At 39.1% G+C, this 16,336-nt stretch overlaps 1 protein-coding gene across 1 annotated transcript; it reads left to right on the forward strand.

Moving 5' to 3' along the window:
* Nucleotides 1–2,902: 2,902 nt before the first annotated feature.
* Nucleotides 2,903–5,554, forward strand: cited4b (Cbp/p300-interacting transactivator, with Glu/Asp-rich carboxy-terminal domain, 4b). Its single transcript, XM_044118006.1, has 2 exons — nt 2,903–3,120; nt 3,912–5,554. The coding sequence occupies exon 2, from the start codon at nt 3,917–3,919 to the stop codon at nt 4,685–4,687; it is 771 nt and encodes a 256-aa protein (XP_043973941.1). The 5' UTR covers nt 2,903–3,120; nt 3,912–3,916; the 3' UTR covers nt 4,688–5,554.
* Nucleotides 5,555–16,336: the final 10,782 nt, after the last annotated feature.

The raw sequence follows: 16,336 nt of genomic DNA on the forward strand, positions 1-16,336 counted from the left end.
TGTGGTTACACTGCAGCTTGCAGCCTTAGTAGCTTAGAATAGCACAGAGGCAACATTCCTCTGCCCTCCCTCTGCAGCCAGCCAGCAGACTGCTGGGTCACATGTACTAACAGGGATCTCATGGATCTTAGAGATGAAGTGTGAATACGCTCACAAGGGCAACAAGCTTGCAATGTAAACACGTGTAATGAAAAGTCTAGAGCGGCGGTTTTCAAAGTGTGAGGCGCGCCTCCCCGGGGGGGCGCCAGAGCACTTTAGGGGAGGCGCGGTGCGAGGGAAAAAAATAAACCGGAAAAGCTATCTGCTTGCTGTCTAGTGATGTGAGAGAAACGTCTTTACGCACGATCAACTCTGTGGATTTAGGAAAAGTTGTGCGCGTGTGGAGCGGGATCAGTGGAAATGTTTCCCCCCGAGGATGTTTTGGCCAGTGATGTCAACGTTACTGACGTCGGACCACTTTTTCAGTAACTAATCTAACGCGTTGCTATTTCAAATCCAGTAGTCAGACTACAGTTACTTATCAAAATCATTTTTATACTGTGTTACTATCTTCTTTTGTTATTTAATCGTATTTCTCTACTCGCCGTCTCTATGCGACAGAAATGTAAACAATGGAGGGAGATGCGCGTTTTGTTGGTGGAAAAACTGGAACTATTTTGAGTTTCTGTCGACAAGTCCGATTATTATAAGCGGCTTTGGGCTTCATTTTTTTAAAGTCGCTTGCAGATTTAATGAGCGGCGGGTTGCGCCTTTTTGGGCTCGTTTTTGAACGTGAAGTTGCTCATTTGGGCTTGGAAATAAGCAGAGACTCACAATAAATCCCAGAATTTGTCCGTCATTAAGGTAGTTTTACTCCGTCTCCCTGTTCATCATTTCCAGGATGATCCGTCCCGCTGTGTCTTTGTTAATGTCAAGTTAATGTATTACCTCTGAATGACGTCGAGCTTCGCGTTGCGCTCCAGAAAACTGCAAACATCGAGACCAATATAAACAGCGCAATAAACGTGAAAACAGCCACGAATAAACGTGTCCGTAGTTGGCAATAGTTATAATGGCAAGTTAGCACCGTTATAATTATTAATATTACGGTAAGTGTCGCAGCCATCGGAGCTGTGGAGCTGCAGTAGGAGCTCTGTGCTGCGACATCAAACTCAGGGGCGTAACGCAGAATCTGGAGGCTGGGGGGAGGGGGGCTTTAAAATTCTTCTTAGAGTTTTCCAGACAACAGTGGACCACACAAATTACTCATGTTTTTTATTTTTTGTACAATCTCCTCTTCAGTTCAACCTTATCAGTGGAGACACATTGTTGATGTTACCATTATAAAATAACTTACAATTAAGTATTGGCAAAGCTCAATGTGATTTTCACAGGAGGCAGAGCGTTGTTGTTAGCAGCTGCTGAAAGTAACTAAAAAGTTACTTAATCCTGCAGTTAGTTACTTTCCTGCAGTTAGTTACTACTTGACTTGTAAAGTAACTTGTTACTCTCCACCGGAGGGCAGGCCTTAAGCTCCTTGAAGGGGGGCTCACCCTTTCATACTTTGAAAACCCCTGGTCTAGAGCATGTCTATCTATCTATCTATCTATCTATCTATCTATCTATCTATCTATCTATCTATCTATCTATCTATCTATCTATCTATCTATCTATCTATCTATCTATCTATCTATCTATCTATCTATCTATCTATCTATCTATCTATCTATCTATCTATCTATCTATCTATCTATCTATTGTGAATAAGTATTTGGTCCTTCAGAAAAAAAATATGTCTGCCTAAAAGCAAAAGGTAGTTTTCGAATTATTAATATCTATTAACTGTATGCACCACCTTTGGCAGCAATAGCTGCTAATATATTTGCTATATCTCTATGGAGGAGTTTAGATTCAACTGAGGTTTAACCCAAAGGCAGTTGAGCATAAGATGATAAATCAATAAACTAGTGGAATTTGTGTTTTTTTAGTTTGTCTAGGACTTGAAACGGCAAAGCAGGCCAAGACAATCACACTACCACCACCATGTTTGGCTGTAAATGGACTGAACTTATAAAGCGCTTTTCCAATCATTTTGATCACTCAAACCAAGCGCTTTATACTAGAGTCACATTCATCCATTTGCACTCATAAACACACACACTGTTATACACCGATATGTAGATCTCAAGTAGGTAATTTGGGGTGAAGTGCTTTGCCAAGAGGGACATCTATATGTGGCAGAAGGAACCTGGATTTGAACCTACAACTTTCCGATTTCCAATTACAAGACAACTTCTCTACCTACAAAGCCACAGTCGCCCCTGTAACCTCCAACCGTAGGCATGATGTTCTTTTTCTGAAACCATTTGTTTTACACCAGATTAATGGCACACTTTAAAAACGTTCCATTTTTTCCAGAATGATAAAAGCCTGTTCATTATTTTAATTTTGTGTTCTTTAAAAATGTCTTAGCCTGCTTAATTTATTTCTTGATGCCATAGATCTAGCAGTAATCAGACCTTGGTCTTGCTAGTAAAAGGAACCGAAAAAAATAAATAAACTCATAGCTAATTCATGATTTAAAAAGGATGACTGTGGGTGAGGTCAATCACTTTTACACATAAGCTTGGGTTGCTTTGTCTCCTTTAGTGCATATTTGAAAACATTCTGCATAAGCTTCTCTATGTAAGACATTAATATTTGCTTGATAAAACCATCCATCCATCCATCTATCTATCTATCTCACTGTGTGTGCAAACAATGATCTCTAGAAAGAAAGAGTGAGGTGGATAGTACTTAAATTGACTACTGTTTCCTAACTCTCCAACGGCCCCTTTTTTCTCTCTACGCCCATGCACAATTATATCAAGTAGGGCCAATAGGAACAAAGAAGCGCCAGCGCTGAGGCTCCACCTCCCCTCTGACTTGCCTTCCTCTGAGCTTTTTAGATGTACATAATCCCTGAGTTGACCCAGAAAATAGGCAGTCGTTTCAAGATCTGATGCAGTAGTCTTTGTGCGCACCGTCCCCGCTTTGAGCATGAAGCGTAACCCCGAGGAATACGTCCTGTAATCGGAAGGAGCTTCGCCTCGTACAGGAAAACTGAAGTCGCGTAACTTTGAGAAAACGCAGCGGATACCGGTGAGTGATATATGTGTTTAGTTTTATTTAGTAATCGGATTGATTTGTTGGAGAAATTGGGGTTTTTTCCGCTGTTTGTTGGTCTCAGTGACTCGTGCTGCTGCTCCATTGTTTGCATTCCCTTGTTTCAAAGTCGATCATAACAAAACGGAAATATATCATTCTCCAATATCGAATACAAACATTTAAACAAATTTAGTGTTTAGATGCGGAAACCTAAATATGAATAAAACACAAAAACAGAACCATGTGTTTAATTGTGTTTGCACGCCTCGTTGGGTTTTGTGGTGATTCAGCTGTTGGGGAGATGTTGCATGATGTCAGTGTTCTTTGTTGCAACCTTACGTGCAAGAAAATCTAACAGATATCCACCTCAGCTGGCGTGCATTATAGGTGGGATTTAAAAAGCGGCGTTTTAGTTTAGATTTTTCTCGATCAGAAAATGCCCCCCTCCTATGTTAACCTGTAATTTTAAACCTGGGCGTTATTTGCTTTGGCACAAAGAGGGAAGCTTTTTGGAGATTTCAGCGCACCACCAGGGTTGTGTGTGTGTGTTTATATGTGTGCTTTCGCCAGCAGGCAAAATATCCACACACGTTTTGTTAGGATGTTCCCATATTACACATACTTATTTAATTTATAAAGGAGTTTTGCCAAGAACTCCTGCATTAGATTAAAACAACCAATTGCTTATTTCTAATTAGATAACATTACATCCAAGTAACAAACCTGCTATGAGAGTTTTGCTGCTTGTCTGTTCCTCAATTACACTGTTTTCTGCTCATATGCAGGAGGCATGGGAGATCATATGATGATGTCCATGAATCACAGCTCAGCAGGCCCTGGTCTCCACAGTTACAGAATGGGCATGAATGGCGGCCTGCAGGCGGGTCACCAGCAGCACGCCAACCAGCAGGGCATGCGGGCGCTTCCCAACGGCCAGATGATGCACTACGGAGGCAACCAGGCCAGCATGGAGGCCGCCATTAGGCAGCGCCAGGGCATGGTTGGCGGGCCCATGAACGGACAGCTCAACGGAGCCCAGATGGGCCATCACCAGATGACCTCTGGTAACATGATGTATAATGGACAGCCTCAGCAGCAGCAGCAGCATCACCACCCTCAGCAGCAGCAGCATCATATGCACCCACAGCAGCATCAACAGCAGGCGCCACATCCACAGCAACAGCAGCAGCAGCAGCAACAACAGTTCATGAATGGAGGGTTAACATCTCAGCAGCTCATGGCCAGCATGCACCTGCAGAAGCTAAACACCCAGTACCATGGACACCCACTGGGACCTATGGGTGGGAACCACATGGGGCCTACAAACCAATACCGCATGAACCCAGCTCAACTGGCTAGCATGCAGCACATGGCTGGACCGGCACTGGCCCTAAATGGAATGGACGCGGATATGATTGACGAGGATGTGCTGACGTCACTAGTCATGGAACTGGGCTTGGACCGGGTCCAGGAGTTACCAGAACTCTTTCTGGGACAAAATGAGTTTGATTTTATCTCAGACTTTGTGAGCAAGCAGCAACCTAGCACTGTTAGCTGCTGAAAGGACCTTTATTTGCAATGGGCCACACTTGGAGGAGGAAGTGTAAGCATCGTCCAGGAAGGATGGAGAGAGGCTGTTGGTTTGGTTTTAATTTCATGAGCACAGACCAGTACAACTAAACTGAAGTTGCAGTGCTGGATGTGCAAAAGAGAACTCTGGATATCCACAGCTTGTGTTTGGTTGTGGACGGAGACCATTCACCATCCTGGACATGAATGTAACTGAGAAATCCTTAAAATCTCAAAAGCCACTGAACAATACTATGACACTATGTAGCCTCTAAGTCTGGACTCTCTGACAGTTTACCAGTATAAAAGGTGTATTTATTTATTCCTATCTGAGAAAACTGATATACAGAAGAGTCACCTTCTCTGTTCTTGGGATCCAAGTGGTTTTTATGATTTTTTTTTATTTTATTTTATTTTTTTTAAACAAGTTTGGGTAGAAATATGGAAATTTAGGATCTCTTCTCATGGACTTTCTTATTCTGTTTGGCTTAATATTAAAATCGTTTCATTAAAGAAAGCAATGCTCATTTTATCTTTAATCACAAAAGTGATACAGTGGATCATTAGTGATGAAATGCACACTTTCAAGTAAAATGCTTAACTCTTGGTAAAAAGTGCAGCGTTTTTAAGATGTGATGTTCTTAAAACAAAATCTACTGCTTGTACTGTATGAAGCTGTAAAACTCCAACATGTCCACACTGTTTGTGTTCTATTGGAGATGTAGAACCGCCTTAATCATGCAGATTTTTATTTATTGGTTGTTTATATTGTTCCCTTTTTTTTTTTCTTTTTTTTTTTTGGTGGTCTTTGTGAAAGGGGGTTTTGACGATCAATAAAAATGGCCTGGATAGAAGTGTGGCCTGCCTTTCGATTCATTGCTTAGCTCTTCTTATAGTAAGGAAGGGGGTGAGGGTACAAGCCAGATATTTTTCAGTAGGTTTGGCCTCAGAATCCAATATGGCTGCCTTGATTTTAAAGTTTTTTTTTTTTGTTGTTGTTTTTTTTCCATTATTGTTTCTTTAGATTGATGTGATTGACCAACTTGTCCTTTATGGCTGCAGCTGTTTTTAAACTCTACATTGCACACTACAGTTAATTTGTTCTTGAAAAACATGTTTTTACTAGAAGTGAGCTTTTCCTAGTTAAATGAAGGTCTTGCAGAATAATGGAAACTAATGTTTCTTGTGAGAAACTGCTAACAGCAGCCCAAATACAACTAGTTTGAGAACTATAGTTCATAGTTTTTGCCCATTCTCATTTCTGTTCGGTTTCAATAGGATCCAGGACTTGACAGTGAAATTCCATAGATAAAGGCAGATTTTTTTTGTGTCCAGTGAATCTTGTCTTTGTTAGTTTCATCATGTTTTTTCAGTCTTTGCTCTATTCCAAAATCTAGTGATGACACATATTTTGTTTAATTCCAGTGGACAGTTTTTTTAATAAGGCACTTTTTCACAGGTATTCCACACAGGATGTGTGTTTATTCTCACCAGACCAAAGCAAGCAATTCTAGGAAAAGATGGAGTTTGGCAAACCCCACACATTTACATTTTTCCTGGTTGGATAGAAACAGCTTTTTTCCTGCAAGCCTCACAGGTGACTAGTTGACTCCTAATGATTTGTTTTACGACACTTCGTGAGTCCAAGGTGTTAATTTTTATCTGCAGTTCTTCAACAATGAGCTTTGTTTCTTTTACCTCCTTTAACATTCAGAATGTGGTGCATTCAATTATATTGAAGGCAAAGGCAGACACCTTTGGAAGTGCTGCTGAGAAATATAACTACAACTTTGGCTATTTCTAAGAAATCTGCTGAAATTTCAGATTAACATGTAATTCTTGCCACTGAAAATAATCTGAGTGACAATTTGGCACGATTTTGTTTCTCTACTGTTTGCAAGAGGAAAGTTGGGTTTGTTAGTTTAATTCTGATCTTGCATTTTGGATAATTATACCCAAAAGTGGATCTACCTTTATTTGGACATCAACTCTGATGCCACCATAAAGTAAATGACAGTAAAAGCAAAGGAGCTGAGTTAAGAATTTTGATAGCAAAAAAGGTTATTTAAACTGGGATGTCTTATTGCAAATAGTCCTAGCCATCATAGATGAAGAGTAGTTGAAGAATCTGCCTGTTGGTGGTGAGTAGTAAATTCATAAAAGTTTTACACTATTTCAAAATAGCAGTCATTTAGCCTGCTGCCTGACTGCCAGTACAGCCACAAAACCAATCCCTTAATATAATAGAGTTCATTGTGAAATGAGGGTAAAGACACTTTCTGTGGTAGCAGAGTTGTAGGAATTGTTTTGTGACTCCAGGCTAAGAAAATGCTTGATTGAGGTCGTGTTGGGAATGTCTTCACCGCAGTTAGCTTTTTCCACAATGTCAACAGAGGCATCTTTAGCAGCATCGTGAGTAACAAGGAGGGAAATGAGCAGCGCTGTAAAAATAGTTCTAGCTGATTGTTCTTTTTTTTTTCTTTTAACTCTGCTCCCCTCTTAAAGCAAACCCCCTTGGCTCAATTATCCACTTGTGTTGATAGCCGGAGGGCTCAGTTTGAAAACTGCATCGCTGATGACATACATTGAGATGTTTGGCTGAATGGAGGGTTTGATTTGGGGAAAGTGAGCAAGTTTCCTTCTTTAGTCTAACATTGATGAGAGAATGGCTCATAAGTAGGCCAACAGTCTTGGCACATTGCTCGTTGACAGTTGCAGGTGCCCAATGCCAATCTGGAGAGATGGTCTTCTGGTGTGCTGGCACACACCTAATACTATGTCTCCTTGTATATCTCATAATTGCATGTTACTCTTTGAGCTCTTTGTTTTGCCCCAATTAAATGTGGGCTTTGGTATTTTGGTTGTAACTCCATAGGCGGACTGTTAACTGCGCTGAACAACCCTGTTTGCTTTCCCAATCCCTTGTTATGACTGCCACTTGCTTCACCGAGGCCAGTCTAGACGCAGTCTAAGCAGGGTGGGACACTTGCAGTTACTTCTGTCTTTTTTTTTTAGCCCACCCTCAGCAACTGCTTGACACAACAGTGCGTCTTCCTGTGGTAGCTTGCTGTTCTCTCTGTATAAGTCAGAGACCCAAAACCCGCATACCAACAGAAAGGCAAAATGAAAGACAGAAGATCTACAGTACGAAGGGGGAAGGAGAGAGAATGTAAAGAGTTCACTATTAGAAATTAGCTGGAGGGATTTTCTTCATTTCTACTACCTGGGGGAAATTTTTTTCTCATCTGGGTTTTTCCCACAAAGCTTCTAGAATTTAATTCAAAAGTCTTCCCTGAATGTCTTCACAATGCATTTAAACATAAATCTCCTTTTCTCTCAAAGCAAAGAACTGAACATTTGCAGCAGGTCTGTATCAAGTGCTGTCTAGGTTTTTTTCTCTTTTCCAGGCTCTGGTCCAGCTGGTGCCAAGCCTGAGCTCACGTTAATCTCCGGCCATGGCGCCAATGACAGATAGGTGGTCATTTGCTGTTGTCACGCATGACCAGGTTTCCCACATGTCCACACACACACTGAGTCTGTGCACAACCTGATCAAACAGGCTAAGAGGGACACCTCGGTATCAATGTGTATCCAGAGAAGATAAAAGATTTATGTCTCAAGGGAGGGAGGGATCACAATGACCCCTCCCTCCTTTCACCTGAAGTGTGTTAAGTGGGCTGCCTTCAGTGCTACCAGTAAATGAGTAAATCAGGTTTTGCATCTATAAGAGTGTGATTAAATGAACAGGAGCTGTCATTATTTTTCCTCAATGCCAATGAGGGGGAAATTTTTAAAGAAGAAAAGCTGAGTTTTGTCAGATGAGAAGTGATGTGTCATAGAGGAAAAGGTTTCTGTATGTGTAAACATTTTGTGAAGAAGGCACGTGTTTGAGCGTGCCTGCTTTACCATGGCAGCTAAGGGTTTTTTTCTCCCCTATTTGGAGTGCTTTTTGTTAACCTTGCCGGTGTGTTTGTGTTGGCAGGGGGCAAATAAACAACAGTTCCCTCTGGACAGGCAGGGTTCACAGTGTGGACATGTTGCTCCAGCCGAACTTCCTGATTTTCTAGCTGAACAGTCACCTTGTGTATCCACTTGACATTTGGTCAGTGTGCTGTGATCTTCCTTTTTCTTCACTTCATATGAAGCAGTGATCCAAGATCTATGTTTAACCAGTTGTAACACCGCTTATCAGTTGACCAAAAATAGAAAAAGACTGTTTTCAAATTATTATTGAATCACTTACAGTCCTACGAAAAAATATTTACAGATGACAAATTGTTTAAATTTAGCCACATGGTTTCCTAAGATGAATGGCCTGTTTAATGTTACGCCACAGCATCTTAAGGTTCAAATTTTACTAGGCCACTCAAAAACTCTTTTGTTTTGTTCATTCATTATAAGTGAACTTTGTGTGCTTCAGATCAGGTCTTACCCAAGTGCCCCTGAGCTTAAGGCCACCAATTGATGGTTGAACAATCTCCTTCATTACTTTATTTCTAGCAAAGTGCAAAATCTGTAGTTATGTTAATTATGAAAAGTTGACCAGGTTCTGAAGCAGGGAAGCAGTTCAAGATTATGAGACGACTCTGCACCACAATTTTTGTCAATGTTATATACTTTTTAAAAGATTAATTAATTTTACACTAGATGGAACCACATTTTACACAAGTTCCACTTTTGTTTTGTCCGTCTACCAAATACTTCCCTTATAGTCCTGGGGATCAGCGAGATGTTTTGGCAAATGTGAGATGGGTTTTTGCGTTCTTTTTTGGGCAGCAGCGGTTTTTTTATCCTTGGAAGTCTCCCGTTTATGGCAGTTTGTCTCTTTGTTACTGCTCAATTATAAACAATCACCCCAACTGAGGATATTTAGGCCTACAGTTTTGTTCAGGTTGTTTTTGTTCTTCTGTGACCTCGTGGATGAGTTGATGATTCACTTTTGGAGATATTTTGGTAGGACAGTGATGCCAGGGAAGGTCCACCAATGTTCTATGTTGGGTTTCATTTGTGGAAGATCTCCGTCACTGTGAATGACTGCTAATGCTGGTGCCATTGAAATTGCAGATTGATACAAACTAATAACTCTGTGTCTCTTGTTCTCTTGACTTGACTTTAGATCAGGACATAGCCCGCTTTACGTGTGTTTGGTTCTATTTAAGTGATTTTCTTTATATTTTGGAGGTCAGAACAAATCAGGGCTTGCTTTTCAATGTTTTTCCAAAAATGTGGCTATTAATAGTTCATTTATAATTTAACAAAGGGGGAATTACTTTGTAACATAAACCTAGTTGCTTTGGAAAGCGATTTTTCCCTTTAATCAGCAGAATAATTTTAAAACTGATCTCTGTACTTACTCAGGTTATCTCTGTCTCAAACAAATTTGGTTGGTGAAACATTTGTGTGACAAAAAAAATAAATAAAAGAAAAAATCCACAAGGTGGGTAATACATTTTTCCAGCACCATGCATCTAGGTATGTACCTCTGGAACCTTAGCAGTTTAAAAACAAAAATACAGACTGTTGCATGTTGGGGCAGGTGACATAGATGTTGCCTAGTGACTGGGAGCTCCTCCTCCAACCCCCTTACCAAAATCTGGGGTTGAGTGTGTTGTCAGCTCTTTGAAGTCAAAGGGAGGTGGTGTAAATAATTTATTTGGCTTCACACAGCTGACACTTCTCAGTCTGGCTGGCTAAAGCATTAAGGTGTCCTAACAATGTTAAAGGTGGTAAAGACTGAAGAATTGTGCAATTTTTAACAGTTGGCTGAAACAGATCTGAAGCTGCAGTTTCGCAACAGAAGCAGAAAGGAAGATGTTAACTCTGTTACTATTACAAAACACCAGGATGTGGATAGAAATCAAACTGATTCAACTACTAAAAACAGTCTTAAATCTCCTTTTGTAGACCAGGGTCCTCCTTTTGTATTGCAGAAACAGCACAAAGTGCCTTTCCAAAATATTTGCGTCACTTTCATTTTTTTTACCTTTTGCCATGTTGCAGCCACAGTCTCCATTTTACTTCAATAGGATTTTAAATGATTGACCAACACTGTGCATAACTGTGATAAAGTAGGACAGTGATAAATGGTTTTCAATATTTCTTTGCAAAGAACAATTTGATAAATTTTGTGCATTTGCATTCAATCCCCAGGGGTCAATCTGTTCTAGAACCACATTTCTCTGTAATCACAGCTGCAAGTCTTTTGGGGGAATGTCCCTATCCAAATCTAGATATGTTCTTGCAGAATAGTTCAAGCTTAATCTGATTGGATAGGAAGCATCTGCAAGCTTCTCCATAGCTACCATAATTAGGTTGGGTACTTCTTTGATTAATGCTATTTTTTCCCAGACAGGATGTTTAGATGATCAGGTTGAAAGATTCACATGTTCTTGAAATGATGGGTGATAGAGATACTGTTTTATAACCTGCTTTAAGATTATCCCCAACTTCATCCCTGGTCAATCTTGCATGCTCCTTGGTTGTTGCAAAGCTGTAATGTTCTCTGACAAAACTGAAAGTCCTTCACTGAACAGCTGTATTTATGCTTAGATTAAATTGTATACAAATTATTTCCAAATGAGCAACTTGTAGTGGATTTAATTTAGGGGTAACAAAGTCAAAAGGGAGCTGAATACAAAAGCAAACACTTTTCAGATTTGTCTTTGTGAAACATGTTGAAAACTGTGAATAATTTACATTTTACTTTATGCAGTACTTTGTGTTGCTCTATCATACCAGACCAGATTAGAATCCATTAAAGTTTGCAACATATTGTGAAAAAAAACTAAGTTGCATGAATAATTTTGCAAGATGATGTGTTTGAAGAATTGCCTCACAAAAAGTGCTCTGTTTTTCAAAGTTTCATCAAAGGGCTAATAGGGAAGTTCAGACTGTTGTGTTCATCTCCTGCACTTTCTGAAAAATTGCATTTGACCTGTTTAAGGCCAGCTGGGAAATTATTTGGGCCGAGCCTGGGGAGAAAGATTCATAGGGATCAAATGGAAGCGAACAGTATTAACACAGTTTATGTTCTGTACACAGTGTCTTTGTGAGCAGGGCTTAAAGCCTGCTTGCTAATCTGGTGGTGACAGCGGCAAGCACATGCTACCAAAGGCCGACTAATAAGCAACTGGGGGTGGAGTTACACTGAGCAGCTTTTGCAAGGCTTGTTGAATGTTTACCTGGAGGTAAAACTGATGGTGTTACATCAATGTGTTTATTACAAGACGGACGCACAATACACATAATTCTTTGTTTATGTAGTGTTTATGTCAGTTTACTTTGCAAAAATCCTTATAAATCAGCTGTTTCAATAATTTATCTCTGCTTTTTTATGTTTCCTTATTTACGTAGGTGCTCTCCTTTCACTTGCTCTTGTCTGTCAACAGGTTTCTTGCAGAGAGATCCCACAAAAAAATCTTTTGAGTTTTTCTTAATTTTATTTTTGTCGATTCAAAAAAGAATAATGCAAAGTGAACAAGTCCTGTTCTAAAATCATGACACTTCTTTACAGTGACACAATACTTAAATCATGAACCACTGTTTTAAAACAGTTCCAGTATCTTCGATAGCTGATATAAATAAGGGGTTATTTAAGATTTAATATCGATTTCATATATTTACAGAATAAAGCTATCTACAACAATCAAACCTATATAAAAAAGTAATTAAAGATCATGATTTGACTGTGATTAACCATTGGTCCAACAATTTTTGGAACTCTTGGAAGAAAAGCTGAGTTCAAATTCATGAGCCGCACCCAGGTCTCATTACTGCCAGACCTGCAGGATCAAGAAATGACCCAAATAAAACCTGTTTGACGTGAATTAGTTACAAGATCTAAAGACAAAAAGAACAACAGACCAAGCCCAGATCTAAAGAAATTCAAAAACAGATGAGAAACAAAGTCTTTGATATCTATTGGGCTGGAAAGGATTACAAAGCAGGCTAAAAGGTTTTAGGATAGCTAGAAAAATGTATAGTGAGAGACATCATCTGCAAAGTGAGAAAACATGGAAGAGAGGTGAATCTTTCCAAAACTGACTGGTCTATAAAAACTATTTGAAGAGAGCATCAGTGACTCATCCAGGAGATCACAAAAGAACTCAAAGTACCTTCACTAGCCTCTATTAAGGTGTGTTTATTGTTCATGATTCCACAAGAAAGAAAGAAATTGAGCCGAGCTGTACCCATGGGAGTCCAAAATAAATTAAGAAGAGACACACACAATAAAGTCTCATCTCACATTTGCTAAAAAAATAAACAAACCAAACATCCTGTTAATTTGTCAGACTTTCAGGGAAATATTCTATGAACTGACAAGAAAAACATCACACTTTATGGAAGATGTGCCATAAGACATTAAATCAACAGTCAAACACGGTGGTGGTAATGTGATGATCTGGGGCCGGTTTGCAAATTGAAGACTGATGGCTGTAAACAAACCAACCACACATAAATATGCACACAAAATGTTAAAATCTGGATATTAAACAACTCATTCATCCACAGAAATACAATACTGTGGCTGCATTCAAATAAGTGTCCAAAGAAGAGTGAGCTAAAATTTCTCCACAGATATTTAAAAGATGCATTAGCATTTATCTCAAATACTTGATTGTATTGTCACTATTGGTGACCCACCCAAACAGGTTTAAAAGATGCAATCATATTTCAACACAGGGAAAGGTATGTTTGGTCATTATTATTTGCAAACTGCTTTTTGGGTTTACACCAATCTTTGGTGGTAAAACTTCTATAATTATCTGAACCAATTGTATGAACAAAAACATAAAAGAACTATTGAAGATTTGACAATATGAACATTAATTTATAGATAAAGACAGTTCAATATTATTTCTAACTAACATACAACAGTCACTTCAGACAGATTAGCAGCGTAATTGAAAAGTATGGTGCACCATAACCTGAAAAACAACACATTGATAAATTGCTCAAAGAGCTTGTAAACCTTCTGGAACTGGAAGAACACTGTGGCATTTGCTCTCACTGGATTCTCAACTGTAGATAGGATAATAAATTGGCATCTGATTTTTTAATTTTGGCCCTGAAACTCCCAGATCTCTTCAGAACACAACATGTCAGAGTTGTTGAGGAAAAAAAAATATGGCAATGTAAAGACCTGAGAAAGTCGTTTATCTTTGCCACAGTTATGACTGAACTGCAAGCCCACAAGACTTCCTTTTATACATAGTGAAACTGTTTTGCTGTTTCATAGAGTGTCTGACTGTTGGGGCAATAACGGTGGTGGATGAAGGAGCTCTGTAGAGCAATAATGGTAAATACCAAGGCAGGATTTCCCCAGAGTATCACTATCTGATGACAAGAACCAAATGAAAGAAGAACGGCAGCTGACCAAAGAAAAAAAAATTCCAATGTAATGTTGGGAACCAACCTGAAACCTGAATTTACAATCTTCACAAAAACAACAATCACCACAAGGACCTGTTACTTCTATAAAAAGCACAAAATACTGGCTACTATTACACATCAACAAGCGCATGCATCAACCACGAGCTCTGAGCTCGTCACATGTACTAGAGCATAACAAACACAGCACAGACTGCGTGTGTGTGTCTGTGTCATATGCTCACGTACACACAGACACGCATTCATGCTCTTCACTGTAACAGCCTTGGTCACTGTTTTCAACATTATGCGGTACGCTTTCCTGTTTTGACTCAGCAGGTGTGGTTGAAGTCTTCTGTTTGCACAGAATTGCTTCACTGGAAGTTATTCTTTGGCCACGTTCTCAGTGATCATTTAGTCATCTATGCACAAAATCTACCCTACAATTGCAAAAATGCTTTTATGCAGATGATGGGTGGAGTCTATACACTGTTTCTTTTCTGTTCAGCTAACTCAACTTAGAAACATATTATACCCCTCAATTTAGAAAAGCGAGGCATACATTTGTTTTCAGACACCAATATCTCTGTTGAATCTTTGTATGTCGTCTTTGTGCAAAGTTGATTGAGCTTTATCAGATTGGATAAAATACCATTTGTGATGAGCAAATTTTAAGTTTTGCCACAAATTCTCAACAAGATTTAGGTATGGCCTTTGAATGGCCACCAAACAAATGTGCTTTTATCTAAACCATTCCATTTCAGCTCTGATTGTATGTTTAGGTTTACTTCCCTGCTGGAAGGTGAACCCTTGCCTCAATTTCTAGCTTTCCTGTATTTTGCACCATCCAATTTCCCTGTTTCTGCTGAAGAAAACTATCTCCAGAGCATGATGCTACCACTTGTCACAATGAAAATGTTGAATTCTCATCAGACCACCTTCTTTCACTTGTTTAATGTTCTCAACATGGCTTGTGGCAAACTGTAAATGGATGTTTCGAAGAATTTCATCTTTTTATGCTTTCATAAAGGCCAGACTGTACCACAGGAGATGTGGAACTCTGTGGATCCTCTAGAGTTGCCATAGGTTCGTTGGCTGCTTCTCAAATTATTGTTCTTCTTGGTGGCCTTGTTGGTGAGCTATGTGATGTTGAAAAGCTCCATTAGAAAATTAGGTGACTTCTTAAAGACAAACTAGATTTTATTCATGATCATCAGGGAACAAAATACTAATGCATGTTGCATTTTCAAACTTTTGCTTTTGTAAATATTTTCAAAACTATTTATTGATTTCTTCTCCCTTCAGAATTGGTCTCGCATAAGATTGTTCTCATAAGAGCTCAGGACAATACATCAAGTTTCTGTAGTTGCATCATAAGATGTGTAAAAACTCAAGGGGTATGAATGGTTCTGGAAGACAATCTACGGTAAAGTATCTAATTGCCAGTTCAAAGCAATCAACCACTTCAGGACATTTAGCCCAAGGATAATCAATAAAAGAAAGCAGGGCTGTTAATACCTTTTTGCTGAGGGTCTAACAAAATGATAATTGGAAAACCATCCACAATTGGCATAACAAGCAATTAAATAATTTAAATGAGTCCCGAGTCTATCATGAATACCAATTAAGGAGCATGATTGCATACGTCTGGCCTTTTTATTATTTTTAGAAGGATGAGTTAATTGATTGGAGAACAAAAAAATGTAGTTGTGCTTAAATCTGATTTCCTGCAGGCATGGCAGCCTGAGGATTTTGATCTGTAGAGGGATCCTTCTCAGAGTAACTAACTGGCCCAGAATTGATTAGTTTAATTCTTTATAACCTGTCACCGTCCAGTCGAGCTCTTGAGACAGGAACGATAAATGCAGCTTTGTTAACAAGTGCATTTTTTGAAGCAAAATATTTTCTATACGAATCTAAACTTCAATTTCTAAATCAAAATTAGCCCAAAGAAATACTGCAACAACGGATTGCTAAATGCTTGACCGGTCTTAAATTTATAATATGAAGCTGACAAGCTGAACTAGCAATCCAGTTTGAATGGCAAAGTTGCATAATAGCCTGTAGTCAAAACTGACAAACTGTCTGCAACCTTTCAGCATGTAAACTATAATTTTCTTATTTTCATTCTAATCTTTAATAGGAAAGGCTAGCTGGAGACCTGCCTGAAATCTCATAAACCCTATAAAATTAGAATTAAAGGAAGTCTTCACTCAGGTGGAGGGCATAGTTGTAAAAATGTGTATAAAAACACGGATATTGAACTTTTTTC

This window comes from Gambusia affinis, linkage group LG05 (assembly GCF_019740435.1).
Source record: "Gambusia affinis linkage group LG05, SWU_Gaff_1.0, whole genome shotgun sequence".
Classification (NCBI taxonomy): Eukaryota; Metazoa; Chordata; class Actinopteri; order Cyprinodontiformes; family Poeciliidae; genus Gambusia; species Gambusia affinis.